The following is a 22,645-nucleotide window of genomic DNA, read 5'->3' as shown; positions in this document are numbered from 1 at the left end:
ATTGTAGGCGCTACAACTGCTGGCCTCTTCCATTTGAATAGGCCCTAGTGTTCCCCAGTCTTTCGCGGTAAGTTATGTGTTAGCCATGGCTCTGCAAATCCATCCTAATAAAAGCTGCCAACACACCATTAAATACGCACTATGAAGTGTATGACACATTTGTTACAAGTACAGAGACAAAGACGCAAACCGGATCTCAGTATGACAGCAAACCCACAAGAACGCACTGAAGCCAGAGACCCCAACGTCTCAGCATGAATGCGCCTTTCTCATCTAAATATATATGTAAAAAGATTAATGACCTGTTTAAGTCAGAAGAAAACACTTGATGTCCTGAAGCACGAACGTCATAGCAGTCATTACGTGGGTGTGATCAAGCACCATTGTGAAGGTCATCATGAAACCTATTCCCCAAAAACACTTTAGGATTTGAGATCCATGGTGCTTGTTTTTCTAGTTTCACCCAGTGACCCACAGCCAATATAAATCTCCCAGGCTTTTCTAGTTGTCTCCTGACATCTGCCGCCCCCCCTCCCCACAAACCTCTATGGCAGGGGTGTCCAACCTGTGGCCCTCCAGCTGCTGCAGGACTACATCTCCCATAATGCTCTTTCAGCTAAGGACCTGGTAGAGGAGTTTGGGAGATGTAGTCTTGCAGCAGCTGGAGGGCCACAGGTTGGACACCCCTGCTCTATGGATTTCCAATACATTTGTTTAACCCTTGGAAATCAGGAATGTGAAAACAGCACATTAGTGAGTTAGGATAAAGCCACAAATTCTTAAAGAATCTTTTGTCCTGAAATATGTTTTTAATACTTATTTTTTTATACATAATAAATAGTATACCCTGTGTAACAATTGCCCACATGTGGCAGAGGGGTGACCGGATCACACACAATTTCTGCTTAACCTCCATAAAATTAGCTGTGTTAATTTGGCTTGTCTTCTCAACCAGATGGCACACAATGATTATAGACTTTATGTCCTCTTTAAATTCTAGGTTAGGTTCTACCATAGGAGGGTAGTTTTATGGCTAGGGTTTAGATGTTGGATTTAGATCTTGGTTGTTTTGGGCTTTCACCTCTTCACATTTTAGGCTTAGGGTTCATGTTAGGTGTTTGGATTACTGATTGTGGAGAGTAGCTGTGTTAGGTGTTAGGGTTAGAGATGGGGTTAGTATTGGCCAGATCCCCAAATCCTTTCTTCATGGTATACACCTAATATGTTACAAAACAAAATAGGGAATATATGTATATACAAATCCTATAAGTTGGATGTAAGGGAATGTAATGGCCCTCAGTCTCGTGGAAGCTGAGCACTTGTTGCCATAGAAATCAAGTGGTTGTGTTTAAGAGTGTTTCCGTATGATTAAAGTGGAAAAAATGTACAGCTCTGTTAAGGTTAATTTGTTTAATGTGCCAAAGATGTAATTAAATGGAACAACACTTTTAAATTATATTTTTTAATCCAAGAAGACATGATATTAATATTTATGTATTTCATTGTGTGTAGGAAGCAGAGAAAGGTGTGAAATTTCTAACACTGCCACCGGTATTGCATCTTCAACTTATGAGATTCATGTACGACCCGCAAACAGACCAAAATATCAAGATCAACGACAGGTAATGGCATGAAAATCCACCAAATCTGTACTTTGACATGTATTACGTCAGGCTCTATCAGTGTGTTATTTTTATACGACCTTTACATGTGGTCTTTAATATATATATATATATATATGTATAAGAACATTAAGTCTGCTCCTGTTGGGCAATATTAGTTCTTTTGTTGTGCTATGGTGAGATTCTCTAAAATGGGTTTTGCGTAAGAATGACTTTCTTAGTAGGTTCTTTTTTCAGACTTTTTGCACTATATTCTTTCACCAATATAACAATCCTTTTTTTTGTGCCGCCTTTCAGAAATTCTAACACCATTGTACATCAATTAAAAAAATAAAAAAAAAATGCAAGATCACATTAACAATTATAACTTATTTTTCCCCTTCAGGTTTGAATTTCCAGAGCAATTAGCACTAGATGAATTCCTTCAGAAACCAGATGCAAAAGATCCTGCAAATTACGTCTTACATGCCGTGTTGGTACACAGTGGCGATAATCACGGAGGACACTATGTTGTGTACTTGAATCCCAAAGGAGAAGGCAAAGTATGTTTGAGGGTTGAATATAGGAGGGGATATGCTAGTGTGTCATGCAAAAGTATTATTTGGTCGTCTTATCGGTTCTCTTACATTACCGACTTAAAAATGTTACCTTGTAAATTCAAAAAGAAGACGGTTTTATTTTTTAACTTCAACAAATGCAATTAAGATGCTACTTTTAGTCAATGAGCGCACTGCTTGAATTGTTGCATTAGTTCTTGAAATCTGTGATTCTACAGCAATGATTTACTGAGGAGCAGCTTTGAACTTGCCAAATTTCTATATTTTTGCATGGCCCCTTTTGGCTTGCTTAGACATTTTGGAACATGCGACAGCGCATTGATTAAATTCATTTTATTAACCCCTTCCACTAGAATGGAGTAGTGTGCTTACATGCAAGCCACATAGTATTTTCGGTGTGCAAATCCCATAATCCTGGAACTTTTCAATTATTTTATAAATGTTGTTACGTCTTGTCATTTTTTATATTGTATGTTCATGTCTAATTCTTTTTCCCTTTAAAATATGGCAGTGGTGTAAATTTGATGACGATGTGGTGTCGAGATGCACAAAAGAAGAGGCAATTGAGCATAATTATGGAGGCCATGATGATGACTTGTCTGTACGACACTGCACTAATGCTTATATGTTGGTTTACATCAGGGAGTCCAAGCTTAGTAAGTCTTTGCTGCTTCTTGTATTTTCATCAATATGTTGAAGAAAAAAAGGTTGTATTTTATTTACTAAAGGAAGAGTTGATGGTTTGCATGAGAGTTATGGTTTCAAACTCCTCACTTCTTCTTTCTACAGCAACTCACCAAGGTTGGCGCTTCATATTCTATAGAAAAGTCAAGTTGAAACCATTGTATTGTCTTGTATTGTCTCCTGTGCTGTCTCAAGTCTCCTGGAAATGCAGTTGTCTCCCGCCTCCTTGGCGCACGCTCAATGTCGCACTACCATCTCCGCTAATCGTGTCTGTGCCCGGTCTCCTTTTCCCCGGCTCTGATTGTCTTGCCTCCTCTTGTTCTTCTTGCTTTCCCTGGTATCGGCTCCGTTGCCCAGGCCTCCTAGAGCACTTCATCAAAAGGGCCGGGCCTCCATGCACACCCTTTCAACCGATGGCTGTGGCTTTGCCTTTTTGCGCAAGTATGCTAAGAGGCCAGAAAACTGCAGACTTTTGAGGACACGTTCCCAGGAGGCCTGGTTAACGGAGCTGATACCGAGAAGAAGCAGACAAAGCAGAAAGACAGAACAAGAAGAAGACAGACACTGAAGTGGTTGGAGAAGGTAATGAGACATTGACGGTGCACGTGTGAGAGAACATGCTGTTTTACCCTAATGTGTATTTTTTCCTTTAAGCATTGCATTTTTTTTTCAAAATACACCAAACTATAAGAATGAGGCCTGTAATTGGAACAATACTGTATCTTTTGTGTCAATTATTGCCAGCCTGAAACATTAAAAGCCGTTTAACATTTTCTGCTAAAATGTTTCTTTTTATTATTAGGTGAAGTTTTACAAGCTGTAACAGATCATGATATACCCCAGCAGCTTGTTGAGAGACTTCAGGAAGAAAAGAGAATAGAAGCCCAGAAAAGAAAGGAGAGACAGGAAGCCCACTTATATATGCAAGTGCAGGTCAGTCTATTGATGTTACCGATTCAGATATGCTGGCATAAATATGTGTGCAAACATGTCTTTAAATTGTACCCTGCATTGCCTGTTCTGGTTTTCAGAGTTTGCGAAACACCTTGAGTAATCTACTGGAGACATCCCTGCTTTAATCCATGATAACTTGCCTTTTGGATGCCATGGTATCCAGAAGGCTTTTCATTCATTCATTTTGTTGTGTCTTGGCTAGGCCGTGGCATTTATTTTGTAGGCGACTGTCTGCAATTTTTTGGAATCTGATCATTCCTTCCTTACTAGCATGCATCCTTGTCAGTAGATAGGTTTGCAGCTTCTGTCACATTTACTGACGGTAACTCTCAGCAAGCTCCCTAGCAGAGGCTTTCCATGTCTTCTGTTGGCGCTGTCAGCAGACTTTAGTATCCTTTTAGCGGACACCTTGTCAACCTCTTCTTTTGGATGTGATTTATTACATTTTCTGAGAGAGTTTGAGAACCACCGTGTAACCCGTTTTCTAAGATTGACACTCAGTCTGGGTGGGCAGACCTATACGTGGCTATAGTGCCTACAATGTTATAGCTGTTCCTATTTTATATTATATAAAGATTCTATAGATACATCCCTCCCTTCCTAGCTCCAAAACATTAACACTACTCTATCTCTAGGTTATGAATTGTGCAGCAATACAGCATTGTAGGGAAGTCTATCCCTGCATTTAGCAGCTATTTAAATGCCCTATTTACATGTCTCTTATATATCTTATGTCTCTGCAGAAAAATGCAGACTTAAAAGAAATACCCACTGCAAATTAATTCCCTAAATTGCTAATATTTTCCTATAACATAGTTTACACCTGGTAGTGTGTTAAATGCACTTTTGTGTTTTAAATAAAATTGTGTATTTGATTTTCTTGCAGATAGTTGCAGAGGACCAGTTCTGTGGGCACCAAGGCAATGACATGTACGACGAAGAAAAAGTCAAGTACACAGTATTCAAAGTATTGAAAAATTCGACCCTGGCCGAATTTGTTCATAATCTTTCACAGACTATGGTAGGTAATTTAAGAAGAAACTTGGAAAATATATATATTTATATATATATATATATGCACGCACGCACGCAGTCTGGGTGAAAATCAATGGTGGCACGTATACAGTTACGTGGGTTACCTTATTTGCATTAGCTTGCTATTTGTAAATGTACATGCACCGATATGGTACAATGGACATTTTCACATAGAAAAATACCATGTTATGCAACACAATTTGTATCCAAGCAAAATTGAGTAACATGCTTGAATTTCATGTGTAAGAAATGCAGTTATCCTGTTAAATGACGCCGCTAAAATGTATTTATATCAATATTTTCTTTTTGATCTTTACCCTGTCAGTCTACATCACTCTCTAAATCTATATCTGTCTGCCTTTCCACAACTTCAGGGGTTCCCCCAGGATCAGATCAGGCTATGGCCGATGCAAGCCAGAAGCAACGGAACAAAGAGGCCAGCGATGCTGGATTATGAAGCGGATTGCAGCAAAACTGTAATTATTCAATCTCTATAGAGAGACTACACTTCACTTCTGGATTCATGTACAGAATGTAATTAGTGTAGTTTTTCTAAATGCTTACTTTTTGTGCAGTTTGTAGTAGGTCTTGGGTAATAAGTGTATACATAAAGTTAGTTTTTATACATGCCAGAAACATATTAAAAATGTTAAGCATTTTTAACATGTTTCTGGGTAGACAGATTTGCTGCTCGACAAATTTGTTGCATATGCAAGCGAAACAAGATGCCATGCCATTACTTTTTTGGGGTTTTGTTTTTAATCAAACAATATATAGGGTATTGCAATATAATAGTATTGTCTGTCCTACATGCTATCTGTCTAGGATTTCCAAATGCTGAATATAAAAAAACACCCCTTTCTGAACTATTTATAAAAAATTTCAGAGTTTTTTTTTTTCCCTTTTCTCAACTTTCTGCCTTTCTGATTCATAGATGATTGAACTCAGTGATAACGAAAATCCCTGGACGATATTTTTGGAAACTGTAGATCCAGAAATGGCTGCTAGTGGTGCAACCCTTCCTAAGTTTGATAAAGATCGTAAGTGTAGGCTATCATTTATTTCATGTTTCTAAGATGTGTGTGTTCGCTACAAACAAAATGTGGTAACTGTACTTTGTTGCTTTTATGTAATTTTCTTGTTTTAAATTGGTAGTTACTAATGCTAGCGATTTGTGGTTAGAAATAGCAGACTTCACTTTTCAAATGTTTTTTTGTTTTCTGACACATTGTACATTTTTGTTTTAATTTTAGACGATGTGATGTTGTTCCTTAAAATGTATGATCCCAAGAGTCGAAGCTTAAATTATTGCGGGCACATATACACCCCGATATCCTGTAAAATACGTAAGTTGGGTTTTTTCCGTAAATATTCCGCTAATATTTAAGTTCGTCCATATCCCCTCACATTGCTGACTCGATTCCGTTTCTCGATAGGTGATCTACTGCCGGTTATGTGTGAGAGAGCAGGATTTTCACAAGGAACGGACCTTATCCTCTATGAGGTAAAAATTCATACTTGGGATGAATGAGAAATAATGTCTCTTAAGAGTTGCTTTTTTATGGATCGGGTACGAAAACTAATAGACAAATTGATTTAAAACGTTCTATAGATCTATGATAGTTTTTGAATCAGGGTATTGTTTCGGGTCCCATAAATTGTTTTAAATATAATAAAAAAGCAATAACCGGAAGCAAGGTATTGCAAGGATCGCTTTTATCTGGTCCCTTGCCCTTTTCTTCGCTGCCAGAAACACCTCTGATACCACCTCCTGCGTTTCTACTACTTAACATTGTTGCAAATAATCTCTTCGTATCATGCGTTTCCATTTTTTAATCTATGTACTTGAGCCTCACCTTAATGACCAATATAGTCTCCTCGGGTCAATGTAGTTTTTAAAATGTCTTTTTTTTTTTTTTTTTGCCTTGCAGGAAGTAAAACCCAATTTAACTGAACGGATTCAAGATTATGATGTGTCCCTTGATAAAGCACTTGATGAGCTCATGGACGGCGACATTATAGTGTTTCAAAAGTGAGTATAAGTTTTCTTTAAGAAGATTGCCAGAACTCCCGTTCATAGCACCGGCAACACGAATCTAGGATTGTGATTACCTTTGAGTGCAGTTCTGTTTCTTCGCCTGAAATGTATGTTTCTACAAAAATCATTCATTGATTTGTGATGTTTCTGTGCAGAGACGATCCTGAAAATGATAACAGTGAGTTGCCGACCGCGAAGGAATACTTCAGAGATCTTTACCACCGTGTTGATGTAATCTTCTGTGACAAAACAATTCCAAATGACCCTGGATTCGTTGTAACATTGTCTAATAGAATGAATTACTCAAACGTACGTATAACGAGATAAAATGCATTTCGAAATTGTATAATCCCTTCAAAAAGAATCCTTTAGATCTGGTCAGAGTTGCTTTATAACAAGGATGCCATCCCTTCGCCCATTGTTTGGCCCGCTATGGGGAAGGTTACCTTCGCTTTGATTTGGCAGATTTTTGTAAAGGATAGGAACTCCTTAGAACTCCTGAACAGAATGGAGTCTTCATAAGCGTTTCTTTGTTTCTATAGGTGGCAAAGACTGTCGCACTGAGACTTAACACTGATCCTATGCTTCTGCAGTTCTTTAAATCTCAAGGGTAAGTTTTTCTGTTTTCAGATTGTGAACAGTCAATTTAGAAGGAAAAAATTGAGATGCAGTGTTACGGTTCATGAATTTTTTAATCACATTTAAAACCATATAATTTGACAGCAGATGAGAAGAATTTGGCTCATCTAATCTGCCCATTTTCCCAGCTGAAGACGTGTGTGCCTTTAATCATATAGCCCATGTACATGTACAATAAATGTTTAAATCCCCCCCTTCCAACCTCTACAATTTCTGATGTGGTGCTGTTAAACTTATCTATTCTGGTCATTAAGACCAGAATGAATTTTGTTTAGCAAACCTTCGGGGGTTAGACCCTGTTTGGACAGGGAAGCCCATCAATGTGTTTGTTTTTCTTCACACTATGTAATAACAGCTTTTGTGCTGTTTCTCTGTTTGATTGTCTCCTAAGTTAGGGGCAAAAACTATTTGCCCTGCCCCCCCCACGCTCAAATGGTGAAACCAGATTTCTTTCACACATTAAACATAAAATCTAAAATAACTGGATTTACTAAACTTAAGGTTACTGCCATCCTTTCAATTGTCATTCATGTATCTTAATGTGCAATATTTATAGTTACAGGGATGGTCCTGGAAACCCTCTTAGACACAACTATGAAGGAACTTTAAGAGATCTTCTACAGTTTTTCAAGCCAAGGCAGCCTAAGAAACTATATTATCAGCAGGTAAACCAACCCTTCATCAAATGCAGTTTTTATATGTCTTTATTTATATATATATAGATATATATAGATATATTCCTATTGGACTAACATTTAGATTTTGTGCTGTAAGCACATTGTATATACGAATATGTACATGCTCATACATACCTGTGTAGACATGAAATCTGTATTTGGATGATCTGAATGGCCTTTGTGTTTGTTTCAGCTGAAAATGAAAATAACTGACTTTGAAAATAGAAGGAGCTTCAAGTGTATATGGTTAAATAGTCAGTTTAGAGAAGAGGTACGTATAACACACCTGTCTTGGGGATTGGTAGCAATCGGTTACATGCTAGTGAACATTTGATGGAAGCAATAACCGTTTCAATGTTGGTCCTATACCAACAGTAATAAATATGACACAAGGCAAGATTTAGTGTAATGTTTTCACCCTAAGGGTATCCTAAACAGCTCCGCATTCCCTTCCCGTATGACACCGAGTAGTATGTGGTTAATGCTTCATTGTATTTTGTATTAAAGTGCAGTCAAGGTGTTACCAAATGACTTTGAATGCGTAAATACAACTTAGTCATGGTAGGAAGAGCGTGTACTGACATTCCATGCGTTTGTACCCCTCGCCTTATAGGAAATTACACTATACCCAGATAAACACGGTTGTGTGCGAGATCTCCTAGAAGAGTGTAAAAGAGCTGTTGAACTCTCTGAGAAAGGATCTGGTAAATTAAGGTAAACAATTTCGGTATAAGTATTGAGTTAATGCAGTGAAGCGTTATAGTCTAACAATGACATCTACACCTTGACAAATACTCATAGGAAGCATTGGGTGGTTTAGTTATTTTTTTGTTTGTATTTAAGTACATTTCCGGTCCAAAAATAAAATTCATTTTATTGGCATTACATGCATGTCAAGTTTATATTTGTGACAGTCCCCTTAGAACTCTAAGGCATGTTCTCTTTAAAGTTATTTGTGTAAGAGAGAGTGTCACATTCCAGACAGTCCCTTATTATTGCACATATGTACAAGATATTACACATCTTTTATTTATAAATAAATGAATAAAACTGCTGAAATTATTTTGACTTGCACGGTTTATTGGAATTATCCTGAGACCGTGTCTTCTTTTCTTTTTTTTAAAGGAATGCCTCCCCCAAGGTGCTAATAAATTTACATAGGAATCTGTTTACTAAAACAGTGCCGCATCAGTCCATGCCAAATATGTACACTAAGATAACAGTGCCAAAAACCATAAAGGATCTTTAATAATAGTGCATAAAGTTAAATAATAAATAAAACTGTTTTAATGACAGTGTCTATAGTTTCAGATCATTGCTGCTGCAATCTGCTTATTGCCTATTAAACTTCGCCACCTAATACTACTTCCCGGTGAGTGAAATTGATGACATCCACTTGTTATACTACTTAAACAGGTGCTGAAGTCGGCATACCAGTGATCTGAAATAATAGACTCAAAAATTAGATTTAGACTTTATTCAAACTTCATGGATTGTTATGTAAGATATTTTTTTTAGAACGTTTCTGTGTATGATTGCCTTTGAAGCTTTATAATTATTTAGCAGCTGCTTGGTGTTATGTATAGTAAATAAAAATTGACTATTTATACTAACACTCGTGGCATTAAGATGGATATATATGGCAACTGAGTTGAAAGTACGACGACAAATCACAAATTTGAATTACTGTTTGTGGTGCAAAGTAGATATTGAGTTCAAACCTATGTTTTAGCTCTATGCACAATTATACATTTAGTACATGGGCCCTGCTGTCAGACTTTTCACTTTCATTTAGACCTGGATAAAAGCTTTATATATTATAGAATAGCTTGTGGATATAACGTTACCATTTTTTGTTATAGGCTGCTAGAAATCGTGAGCTACAAAATTATTGGCGTCCACCAGGAGGACGAACTCTTAGAGTGTTTATCACCTGCAACAAGTCGGACATTTCGAATAGAGGTGAATATTGGGTTACTTTTAAGAACGCTCCTTATAGTTTGTGACATGTTGCTTGAGTGTGCATTCTACTCTTCAGTTTTGCATTTTTAATGCCATAATTTATATTTGCACCACACACATAACGATGGTTTCTTCTGCCAGATAAGACATTTCTAAAGTCGCAGTTCACAAACTAAATATGAATCTGCAAGCTTTTTGCAAAGAAGTTTGAGCCTCTGTATGGTTATCTTAGAAGTCTGCTCTCCTGAAATAACCTAAATTTGTTCAGAAGCCCTTAAAATCCGGATTCATTTTTGAAAAGTATTAATATTAACCTGTTAAAATGAAGCTTCCAGTGCTCAGAACACGTAATTGATCTTTCCCCCATTGGGCTATGCCTTAATTACGTTTCAATTGCTTTCCAGGAAATTCCTCTGGACCAGGTAGAAATAGAAAAAGAAAATGAGATGTTAATCACTGTGGCACATTTTCACAAAGAAGTGTTTGGCACGTTTGGAATTCCCTTTTTGCTGAGAATAAAACAGGTATGGGTTTTCTACCATTTACAATGAAATACATGTTGAGATTGCAGGAGATGTGTGTTGGAGGAACACATCACCTCCTTGCATGCACGATATACGCTCATGTAGACCCCTCCACACAGAAAGTGCTATTTCCTGCTAAGTGGTTTTCCTGCTATTTATTATGTTTTATTTATATAGTGCCAACAATTTACACAGCGCTTATTTGTCTGCTTTGGTCTGGAAGGCCATACAGGAGGCAGTGCATTTTTTAGAGCAGGAGTGTCCAACTTGCAGCCCTCCAGCTGCTGCAGGACTACATCTCCCATACTCCTCAGCCAGCCTTTTATCTGAAAGAGGATTATGGGAGATGTAGTCCTGCAGCAGCTGGAGTTGGCCGCAAGTTAGAGGTTTCTTCCCTGTGCTCAGACTTCCAGGACATGGGTTTTGACCCAATTCTAATTCCAATTTACAAGATGCTCACTTAATATCAACTTCCTACTTGAGAGAGATGGCAAACCTATGCGGCACTAGTGTGTAAATTTCACATTTCTTAATGTACAATAGTGTACCTTGTGAAACGTCTGGTACTTTACAGCTGATATATTATCCATGACAATTAAAAGCAAAGTGCTGTCATTAAACTAATTCTATAATGTTTTTATCCCAGGGAGAACCTTTTCGAGATGTAATGAAAAGGATCCAAACACTGCTGGATATTCAAGAAAAGGAGTTTGAGAAGGTTGGTCTTAACCTAAGATACATTTTTTGTGTTTGTGCAAAATATAGTATTCATAGCAGGATGAACATTAAATGTTGTTCAATAATAAAAAAAAACATTGGCTAAGGTCCATCTTTGGAATAGATGGTAAGATACTGGAAACTATTACTCCTGGAAGAATGTTCTCTGAAGAAAAATAAGAAAATATATTTTGGGATTTTGTTCCATTGCACTAGTGATTGGTTTTATATATGGACATGGTTTACAATCCCTGCTTGTCCTGAGATGAAAAAAAAAACATAATTAAGATGCATGCAGAGTGAGACAATCCATAAGAAATGGTAAAAATGCTGTATTGTAATGTTTAAAACAATTCCTTACCCTTAAGTGCCAGTTTAACTGTGTCTTCTTGTTACAGTTCAAATTTGCCATTGTAATGATGGGCCGGCATCAGTACATTAATGAAGATGACTACGAAGTGAGCTTGAAAGACTTTGAGCCCCAGCCTGGTAAGTGATCGCTTGTGAACCACCACATCTTATGGGAACTGTTCGTAGGAAGCGCATCTTCTCCATTATACGGCATGGAATTTTATTTCTTGTGAATTTTGTAAAATTTAATAATCTGCATATTATTCAGATTACCCTAAAATATGCATAACCTATTCCTGTTATTTAATATTGGTAATATTCCTCATTTAACTTTGAAAGAAGGATATATTTACAGGTGGTCTTGAGACTGTTTACCTCACAAATTCCTGTGAACAGTATTTTACTCCCTCAATTACTTTACCATCGAGTATATTGTACATGTGCGTGCCTTCCAAATGCATTCCCTCTCAGGGCTCCTGCTGGCAGCTGTCAATGTACCAGTGGCACACCATCCTACTAGATGTGCCATTAAGCTGACATGAGCAGGACCTAGCAGCCCTGCAGTGTGTCTCAGAGAAACCCTCCACTGGACAGAGACAGGGCTACCTAATGTTTTAATTTAAAGTACGTTAAGTCATAGTAATTAAGTAATTTGCCAAATATTTAGTTCATTTCAGTATTGGAATTCTGGCACTTCAGTGATTTGACAAGTTGCAGTACCAACTAAAAGAAAATAAGAGTCCTATATTTACATGTAGCATAAGATGGCTTTATTCCAGATTGCCTTTGCGATTATGCATAACTTTTTGAAATGTTCTCTCCTTAGGTAACATGTCCCACCCAAGGCCCTGGCTAGGCCTTGACCACTTCAATAAAGCTCCAAAGAGAAGTCGCTACACCTATCTTGAGAAAGCAATTAAAATCCACAACTGACTCACCAAACCAAGTATCCAAGACACAAAAGTGTGTGTGCACCTTTTTAGCAACGCTAGAATGCTAGAACTTTGGTACACGTGCACTATATAAGTCTACAGCAAGAGGATTTGCTGATGATTGTTTTATTTGTCGAGGCTGTTCTGTTTGGCTTCTCTGTAACTATTGACTGCCTTTTTTGAAGAAAGCAGAGGTGTTTTATGAAGCTTAAATGCCCATGAAATTGATCTTATGGTAAACATCAAGCAAGGCTCGAGTCTGGAGAGTAAGAAGGGAGTTTAATCGATCAAACCATTTTGCACAACTTTTGTCCGTAGAAGATTTTTTTTTCTTTAAGGAGCGTAAAATTGACCGGCTGCCCACCAACCTTAGTGTTGTCATTCCACATCATTGCGGCTAATTAAACTGTGCACTGAAGACAGATTTTCCTCCCTTCAAATTGCATATTTGTGAATTTGTAAATTCAAGAACCCTCACTTCAATAAATAGCAATCTCTACTTCATTGTGCATATTGTTGCCCCTTTTTTAGCGTTTCAAATACTACCACACGATATCCTAATATTTCGTCTTTTGTTTTGCTAAATGGGTTAATAAATAGGTATGGTGTGCAATTTTGAAGTATAGGCATGACGTACAATTTTGCAAAATATACCGCTGCACCGAGTTGGCAGAAATCGATATACACCCATCCATTTCTGTGTGTTCTGTACACTTACACACAGTTGAAAATAAAACACATACTGTTAAACTCCTTTGAGAACAGAGGGCTTGCTCACTAGTGTTTAGTTGGATAACTGTACAAAATACAGCCTAACATGTATATTTAATGAACATGTACAAATTAACACATGGAGATTCATATTGTTGTGCGAGTCTGCAGGTCCTTCATTGATGTTGATATTCATTTTGTGTAGTTTTATTTACTCTATTTTTTTTTCCTTTAAGGGCAGCAGTGTGTCTAGTTTGAGTGCGGTAAATAGAATACAGCCATTCAACATAATTTTACAATTTTCCTGGTATTTTATGATTTTTTTTTCCCTGTAGCAGCAGTGTACAATTCTACATGTATATTGCCTTTTGCTGGAAAATGTTGTCTTGAATAAAATTTTCTATAAAGTTGTCATCTCAGTGAATGATATGAAAAATACCATACCTATGATATTGGCAGAATATTTTCTTTATTGAAATGGATTAGACACAGTTTTACTAAATGAAATGTCACTTTTCCCCAACTTGGGTTAATAAAACGGATGAAGGAGAGAATATAAATATATTATTCTATATAGCGCCATGAAATTTCGTAGCGCTGTACAATGGGTAGACAGGACATAACAATTTGATTTACAGAAATAAAAATATACCGTAACTAGTTAAAAGAATTAAGGTGTCTGAAGGACATACTTACATAGAGCTGATATGGCAGTTTTGTGCTACTGGTTTTGCTTGTATGACATACAGGTTCCGAATGTGAAGAAATACAGTAGCTGACATAACCAAACATGACTTTGAAACTTTACGTACCAATTCCAAAACTCACATGCCAACTTATATTGGTAAATAAGAAACAAAGTTCAGAATGATCTAATGGATCTCTCTGTGCCAAAAACGGGTTCAGGACCTCTGCAAATTCCCTGATATAGCAGACTGGAGAGAATGACAATATCCTAGTAGAACCCTGGTTCTCCATGGGGTCAAGGTGCCTTTGCACATGATCAGGTCTCCTGAGCCGAATAGGATGTTTAAAGGAAAAAACACAAAGCCAGCAGAGAAGAGATTGTGCATCTAGGAAGAAAGGTCTCCATGTATAAACAACAATAATGACTGTTAATAGACAGATCCTAACGGCCAAGATCCCTGTCCCTCCAGGCAAAAATGTAAATAAGAAATTTGCACAGCGCGGACTTTTACATAGTCTTATTTTTATATGATGAAAAGATGTAAGAACCACAGGAAGACGCTGTTGAGAATGGTGGATGGATAGAAATCTGTTATTGGGAGAACTCATTACACAGCTTTCCCCTCGGGGACTGGTAAAAGACTAAAACAAGCACCCAAAAAATAAATGAACTGGTTGCCGGTGTTGGCTGTGTAAAGATACATAAAATATATATATATTTTTTTTTCTCCTCCTAATGCTAGCATAAAATCACATGCCTCCCCGAGCACCTGCTCTCTTATGGGTATGTAAGTACCCCAAAAAAATAAGGTTAAAGAAAAAGCATGCAAAACCGTTATAAATAGAGCTCAGAGATTCAAGGAACAAAAAGACAAAGTATAAATCCATTGTGTTTTGAAAGCTGGTAAAGTACTATATGAATGCCACTGAAAAATGGTGCAGAAAAGATCAACCCACAAAGTGATTCCTCTGAAAAAAAGGTGTTTCTTTACTTCGTCATAAGGCCTGCATATAACATGTAATTCACAAAGAACCTGCTTCAATCATCTAAAGAATTTTAAACCTCAGTGGTTATTCGGTCCACCCACCATTGTTATGCAATCAGGAGTTTCAAGCTGGTACACCTTTTTTATTATGATAAAACAAAGGTTGTCATTTTACCGCCAATCAGCAAGTTCTAGCAATGCAACGATCTAAAGACAGATTTTCTTATATACAATTACCTTGTTTTGCCAACCTACAATTACCCATAGATATCGCCAGAGACCACCTCATCCTGTAAGACTGGACACACTGTACTAGTTTACTATAAACCCAACAATTTCTTCATCTTCAAGGATTCAGTATTAGACCCAATGTTCTCTGGACATTAATCCAGAAGAAATGGTAAAAGATACTTTGAATACCAATGGGCTCTCAATTTACAATGAAAATGGCCTGCAAAGCAGACTATAATGCTACGTTGTACGAGCAATTACCCTCATTGTGCACATGTAACCTAACCCATATTTACTTAAGAGACAGGGCATGCCCTACAGTTAAACCTCCTAAAGAAAAGTTTATTTGTTAATTGAGCTGGTTGGATGTTCTTCATTGGCAACCATACCAGAGGAGAGGCTCTGTCCTTTTGCAGAAGCTCTCCAGGAGGACTGGTTAACGGTATGGAAACCAGGGAGAGGTTGGTGAAGAAGACAGAACAAGAAGAGGCAAGAGAAGCAGAAGATTACAGAATTTAAATTCTAGAACTACTAAATGTGCTTTTATAAATGGTAAAACTATAAATATCCTGGAAAAATGCCTGTAAAATAAAACATTTCAACCTCTATTTTGATAATACATTTAACAGCAGATGGAGCTGTAAGCTTTGACTTTACATCTTCAAATCAACAAATATATAAAATACCAACATAAACCTTATAAAATAATGCCTCATGCATCTCTCCTCACCCGATCCATTCAAAAGCAACCTGAAAAAAACTATGATATATTATATCAATAGTGTATCAATATATGTATGAACCTAGATCCACCATTCATGGTGGAAGTGGTTCTTGCAGGACTTTTGAAGGACCGAAGGCAGAGGGAAAGGTGGATAAGCCGGGGGAGCGTATTCTAGAGGATAGGAGCAGCCCTTGAGCAATCTTTCAAGCGTGCATGAGAGTTAGAAGTCAGAGGAGAGGACAGAGGGAGATCATCGGATAAGCAGAGGGACCAGGTGGGACTGTATTTGGAGTTGAGTGAGAAGATGTAAGTAGGAGAACAGCTATGAAGAGTATAGACAGCATAATGGCTGTTAGTAAATTTGTTCTTTCAGGCATTTTAGTGACTCTCTCAGATTCACTTTTCTTCTCCCTGTTAGTAACTTGGACTTCTTGATTTGTAGTTCCCAATTAGCAATTATGTAATTGTTTTGACATCAATAACAATTTAATACAAACATATGGTAAATGAACTGGATGAATTAACACTAATGGTTGCATAAAATGATTTAAGTATCAGTGAGAGAACACACCTTGTATTTAGGCTTGTCCTATAATTACCTGGGTGTCTGAAAAACATGTCTGGTTGGGATGTGCCATTTGTTCCTTCCTGATTACGAAAACAGCTATTGTATTGGCTCCACTAAGCCTATGCTCACTTTTACATGTAATGCCCATATTAATGTCAAATACAAAGCTCTCTGGCTACATTAATAACATGAGAGGTATGTATTGGCTAGCCTAAAACTACATTCACACCTGATGGTGACCCATCAACTGGTTAATAAATAAAGAAACCCTGAAACTGCCAGGGAATCATATGGCTTGATGCTATGATATAAAACTCATAGCTCTGAGTAAAATTCACAATGACATTGAGACAGGAACCTCAGCCTGATATAAAATCGAACACACAATCCTGCGAATATTAAGTACTAGACATCCCAGACAGTGTGTCTGTTAAAATTCAGTCTACATAATTAATCAATAATCCTATCTGAGGTTACACTGTGCTATGGCATAGAGGAACCAAACACTGTATACGGTATATTCAAAAAGAATGTGGTGTGCATTCTTAGGGTTTTTTTTATTAGTATGTGTAGGGATAATCTTCTGTCTATCCACTGACTAGCTAAAAGTAACATTATGTACTAAACATAGAGATACAAGGAATATATATATATATATATATATATATATATATAGTTATACAAATGCTATGCAACTATAACTAATTTCATTTACTTACTAAATGACAATACGTTCTGCAGCAATGGTGGTGTAATAGGGTAGCCAGATGGCTGCGGTATCCAGGGATACATTTTCCATAAGTGTCCCTGCTAAAAGTGGAAACCGTAGGTAACAATGAAACATACTGAGCCTTCTTAATAAGTAAGGCTTTTAGTTAGCGCACGCTTTCAAGACCTCTTCACATGATCGTAAGAGCTTAATTGTTAAGAACAGGTGCATCTGCGATAGCTATGGAGAGGGCCTTATTTATGTCTCAGATACCCCTAGGCATTAATACTGCAGATGCCACCTCAAGTAAAGTTATTGAAGTATTATGGATAGTCTACTATACATCAGACAGGACATTTGGTGAACGGATTGGAAGGATTGAATATGGTTAGTGTAGACAAACCCACTCCCCTCATAATGGAGTCCCAATGGGATACCCATTCTTGATCATGGAAAACTACATTCTAATGGAATTCAAATGCCAAAAAAGTTTGTTGTGGATAGTGAATATCTAGACAATTGTTCTATACTATAGAGTCAGTGAGCTTTCAAATATAAAGACTGTATTTGTAAGTAACACAGAGTCATTTGCAGAAAGATAGAGGTTTGGAAGGTACTCGGATACTGAAGGCCATTCTTAGATCATGCAAGTATACACAATTAATGACACATGACATAAAGAGGCATGTTCATACAGCACATACCTATTTTACATACATATACAGTATTTAGCTGCTACTGGGTGGCATTGTTATGGGGTCTACAGATGATGCTCACCAAAACTGCACTAATCTTGTAGGTGAAGATCTCCTGCTTCATACTGTAGAGCACTAGGCATTGCGCAATTAGACACCATTTCTAAACCCACAGCAGTTATCATTGTAAATACTTAAAAATATATATATTTTTTTGTTGAATACGTAGTTTCTATTGAATTTAGGCATATTAAAAATTATGTTGTCCGTATTGTTATTTGCAAATCAATAAAAGTAAAATTTGAAAGTAAAAATCTATTGTAGTTTTTGTGCATTTATTGTACAGGTTCATGCATCTCTTAAGGCCCGTGAAAAGGCCTCAAAAATTCTCTTGGTGCTGCTTTAAATCCCCCAGGATCCATACAAATATTATTTGTCAGACACAAAAATAGATTTGTTCATTCGTTTGTTCTTAGCTGTGACACAGTTTGTTTCTATAGCAACTCCTGGATTGCGCAAGAGCTTAAGGATGTGCTTCTCTCTCTTTCTCCTCTCGATGCCTTCAAAAGTACACGAAGGCCATACTCATAAACTCCCTCACCTCCACCAACGGCAGAGGCAATGACAAGAAAATATCTGACCTGACTATATCTTTAAGAAAATTACATATTAGAGTTAGGAATTCATTTTTTGTAGACAAACCTTGCAATTGCTAGTAAAATTGGCGTTTGTTTTGAAATGTTCCTACTTTAAGATGAGGCCTACAATATGATACATTAGGAAATGCGGTATATTCTCTCTATACTGTATCATACCACTGATATATTAAAAAGTACAATTGGAGGGAAGATAAGAAACTAGTCTGACTATTTTTTTCCGTCTGTAAAATAAACTTTTTTTGGTCCCTGGTCTTGTCTTCGATTTAGACATATGCCTCACCTATGCCCGTTTAACGTTCCTCAACCTCTACCATGTCTGTTGAAAGACTGTTGAATTTATTTACCACCCTCTCAGCGCAGTAAAACAGGTTTTTTTAACCCGTTAATCCAATAACGTTTGATGAAATAAAGGCTATGGTTAAGGGGAACTAAGACGCTACCAGGTATCCAACAAAACATTGCGCAGTTGTGCAGTTCCATGGCCCTATCCTCAAGCTCTCAAGAACTATTAGAGAACTCTTACTGCTGACCATTTTAGGCCTCACTCCAAAACAGCCTCCTTATGTATCCGATGTGGCGGGGAAATTCTGTAAGACAACAGATCTCTTGGGACTAAATTCAGACTATCCGGAATAAGCAAATATATTTCCATGGCAACATACAGTGTTCTGGTCCTACAAGGAAATGCATTTACATTAATCTCATGGCGATTGTGCGGAATCTTGTGACCACAATGTTCATATTCAAATCAAAGGACATCCCAGAAATCATTGAACGCCACCGGAAAAGGAACAGTCATGCCGGGAATAACTGGGCACCCAAAATGTTTCTCTCATCGTTTGGCTATTTTATTAAACCGTGGATTTATTATTCTGGCATCAAATTTATTTGGTGGTGTTGAGATGAGTACGAGTTGTGCAAGCAATTCTATATTCTAGAAGAGAAACATGGAAGAAAATAATATAATTCTTCTGGGCTATAGAGCCATTCGCATGCAGGAGTAATTCTCAAAGGACACGTTTTTGCTCATCAGTTTCCATGGTAACAGAGCGTGGTAAATACGCTGTCGTCACCTGAATAAAGACATGTATAGAATGACAAGGTAATGGTTTAATTTTTACATCCTACCACAGCCATATAATAACCAATAGGGGCTCCCTTGTCTTGACAACACCGACGCACATGAAATTATGATAATTTTAACCATTTAAGTGAAATGATCAGTTTAAAGTAATTCTTTGTCTTAAATTTACACTGTCGGAAAAGCGTCTACCCTATCCCCACAAAAATGCATCATGCTTGTGAAATGAGCTGGAGAATGTTCAATCAACGCAAGCTCAACAGTTTGACGTTTTCAATTGGAGATTTATTTCGGGTGAATATACACCGAATTCCCCATTAGCAGTAACTTCAGAATTGTCTAATACAGTGGAAGAGAAACGACACCCCAGTTCCCGGCAGAGGATTTTCCAGTTTAACCCTTATAGTTACAGAACTTCTACAGGAGACGATCTACCTGCCGCAGGGCCAGCTCTATGGTTTCTTCTACAACCCTAAGATAACCATGTCTTTGTCTTCCCTTCGTCTTCCAGGAAAACACTTCGCGGTGGCCCCCACCTGGGTTTTCATTAGTATTTTGGATGGGGTTGGGGCACCAGTGATTTATATCACTAAGGGTGCCTGGAATATACAACCTTATGTAACCCTTTAGATGCATGTGAATGATGGACAATGTTGGAAAACCTGTAAATAGCGAATAAAGACAAGGAGACAAGTTGGATGTTGAATTAATCACAGCATTTGTTTAGAAAATATTGCAACATGTTAACGTATCAAACACGAACACGGTTGTGATTTATACTTTGTACCATACTATCTAGCGTATTCGGGTCCGTGGCATAATCTAATGAAAAATACGAGAATTCATATTAAATGTACTTTACAGCTAATGTAATATGCATTCTTTAAAAATATAGCACAATAGGGAACACATTAAAAGCAAAAGGGGCATGGGGTGTGGTGTCGACATATTTACTATGTTCACCAAACTACTCTTTAAGAGTTAACCCCTCTGGGGTCAGACTAACTAGTCCGAGGGGACAAGTACAATCAAGTGGATATCTTTATTGGGTAACTGAGTAGATTTTGAGCGCAAGCTATCAGGACCTCTCAGGTGTCTTCTTCAGGCACGCATGTTGTACAGTGAAGTTCTAGTAGCCGTGCAAAACTCATTATTTGGGCCATAAAGAGGAACTTTTCCTAAATAATAAAAATGCACCATTTAGCGGTATGTTAAGCTTTACTGCAGCACACGCCTGCTGAGCAGCGACGGAGAACTGTATACAGCTTTACCTCCCGATGCATGCAGATCCCTATAGGTGAGTATAGGAGATGGGAAGCACAATAGATCCGCCCGTGTGGGCGTGGCTGGGCGGGGCGCATGGTTTCAGGGCTGGAGTTAGGCTTGAACGGTGCTGCATAGTGCAGTGTTCACTAGCGGGCGTGGTTACGCCAATAGAGGGCGTGTCCTTGGTCCAGCCCCAGATTCTCGGTAGTCGGAGATGATCAAAGCGATCTGAGCATCCCGAGAACTGCGGCTGGAGCCTGAGCGATCGGTGAGTACGTTTTATCGTAGATGCTGCAGTTTGCGGGGAGTAGGGCACTGGATCTGGAAACCGGCTGAAGAGAACACAACTCGTCTTTCCTCGCTATCTATACATAGTGACCATCCTGTACTGTCTATACATACTGCCCATCCTGTACTGCCTATACATACTGACCATCCTGTACCATCTATACATACTGACCATTCTGTACTGTCTATACATACTGCCCATCCTGTACTGCCTATACATACTGCCCATCCTGTACTGTCTATACATATTGACCATCCTGTACCATCTATACATACTGCCCATCCTGTACTGTCTATACATACTGACCATCCTGTGCCATCTATACATACTGACCATCCTGTACCATCTATACATAATATCCTGCACCATCTATACATACTGACCATTCTGTACTGTTTATACATACTGCCCATCCTGTACCATCTATACATAATATCCTGCACCATCTATACATACTGACTGCCCTGTACCATCTATACCTGCCGACTATCCTGTACCCTGTTGATTCATCCTGCCACCTGCACACTATACTGTATTCTATACTTGTCCAGCTGCCATTCATTCTCCCCACTGCGTTACTCTTATAGATTTCACATGTATATCTTCTGTGTAGAATCAGATACAGTAACATCAGCCTGTCATTCTGTAGTAGCTTGACTATCACATACATGAACCTCTTCCATCACATCTGCCCCAATTACTGCCCCTCTAAATACAGCTATATTGGGTTTCGCTTCCATCTACCCCTTCTAGTGACCCCCGCTCTCAGCCAGCTAACTTCACACCTTTGCCTACCTTCTATTTAAATCATCTACAGAATATACCGAACTGTCACTTGATATGTGACCACTGCTGCCACGTGCTGTTCATGCCATTGTCTCGTGGCTGTTGGCATTCTCCCCTCTCCTTAAATCCAAAGCTTTATCCTCAAGACATCGCTTGCATTATGCACAGACCTACTTTGTCTTGTCAGTTGTGGAGCATCAATGATTGTCCAGTGCAGAGACTGTATCTGCTCGCTGTTGGCTTCTCTAGACACTGTCTGTCTGCATTGCAGTGTCGTCTCGTCTTTGTACATAGAGTCATGCACAATGGAAATGAATCCTGCATAAAGACGCATTTGTCGGTCTACCTGCCATACTCCTGATTACGCTGGAAATATATATACCGTACATGCCCGCCGTCCCTGCAATGCATCTAAATACCCACCCCAGCCTAGGGTGCATTATGCCTGCAGTGCGCCAGTGTTTCAATGTGATAGATTCTCATAGTATCCTATAGGAGAATGGAAAGAACATATTATATAGGAAGAACCTATAGAGAAATGCCTGTTCATGTTGAGGTTTA

The 22,645-nt window shown here is 38.1% G+C and overlaps 2 protein-coding genes across 8 annotated transcripts in view; both read left to right on the top strand.

The window, feature by feature from the left end:
• USP7 (ubiquitin specific peptidase 7) overlaps window positions 1–13,815 on the top strand; it is a 32,540-nt gene extending 18,725 nt beyond the window's left edge. Inside the window, exons 12-31 of the mRNA XM_053470422.1 lie at window positions 1,513–1,622; window positions 2,008–2,164; window positions 2,691–2,835; window positions 3,666–3,796; window positions 4,704–4,838; window positions 5,227–5,328; window positions 5,787–5,892; window positions 6,106–6,198; window positions 6,289–6,356; window positions 6,784–6,884; window positions 7,046–7,199; window positions 7,433–7,500; window positions 8,086–8,194; window positions 8,400–8,477; window positions 8,820–8,920; window positions 10,069–10,168; window positions 10,573–10,692; window positions 11,339–11,410; window positions 11,808–11,898; window positions 12,587–13,815. Of these exons, the coding sequence (XP_053326397.1) occupies window positions 1,513–1,622; window positions 2,008–2,164; window positions 2,691–2,835; window positions 3,666–3,796; window positions 4,704–4,838; window positions 5,227–5,328; window positions 5,787–5,892; window positions 6,106–6,198; window positions 6,289–6,356; window positions 6,784–6,884; window positions 7,046–7,199; window positions 7,433–7,500; window positions 8,086–8,194; window positions 8,400–8,477; window positions 8,820–8,920; window positions 10,069–10,168; window positions 10,573–10,692; window positions 11,339–11,410; window positions 11,808–11,898; window positions 12,587–12,693 (2,148 nt within the window). The 3' untranslated portion in view covers window positions 12,694–13,815. The remainder of the gene's footprint in view (window positions 1–1,512; window positions 1,623–2,007; window positions 2,165–2,690; window positions 2,836–3,665; window positions 3,797–4,703; window positions 4,839–5,226; window positions 5,329–5,786; window positions 5,893–6,105; window positions 6,199–6,288; window positions 6,357–6,783; window positions 6,885–7,045; window positions 7,200–7,432; window positions 7,501–8,085; window positions 8,195–8,399; window positions 8,478–8,819; window positions 8,921–10,068; window positions 10,169–10,572; window positions 10,693–11,338; window positions 11,411–11,807; window positions 11,899–12,586) is intronic.
• A 7,397-nt stretch (window positions 13,816–21,212) lies between these two features.
• MAP2 (microtubule associated protein 2) overlaps window positions 21,213–22,645 on the top strand; it is an 83,740-nt gene continuing 82,307 nt past the window's right edge. For 4 of the 7 annotated variants that reach the window (XM_053470415.1, XM_053470417.1, XM_053470414.1 and 1 more), the window contains exon 1: window positions 21,236–21,277. The gene's annotated coding sequence lies outside the window, so the exon portion shown is untranslated. Of the gene's footprint in view, window positions 21,278–22,645 lie in introns of all 7 variants that reach the window. The other 3 variants (XM_053470420.1, XM_053470419.1, XM_053470418.1) reach the window with 2 other exon arrangements.

Source organism: Spea bombifrons, chromosome 7 (genome assembly GCF_027358695.1).
Source record: "Spea bombifrons isolate aSpeBom1 chromosome 7, aSpeBom1.2.pri, whole genome shotgun sequence".
NCBI lineage: Eukaryota > Metazoa > Chordata > Amphibia > Anura > Pelobatidae > Spea > Spea bombifrons.
This window is presented reverse-complemented; position numbering and strand designations above follow the sequence as displayed.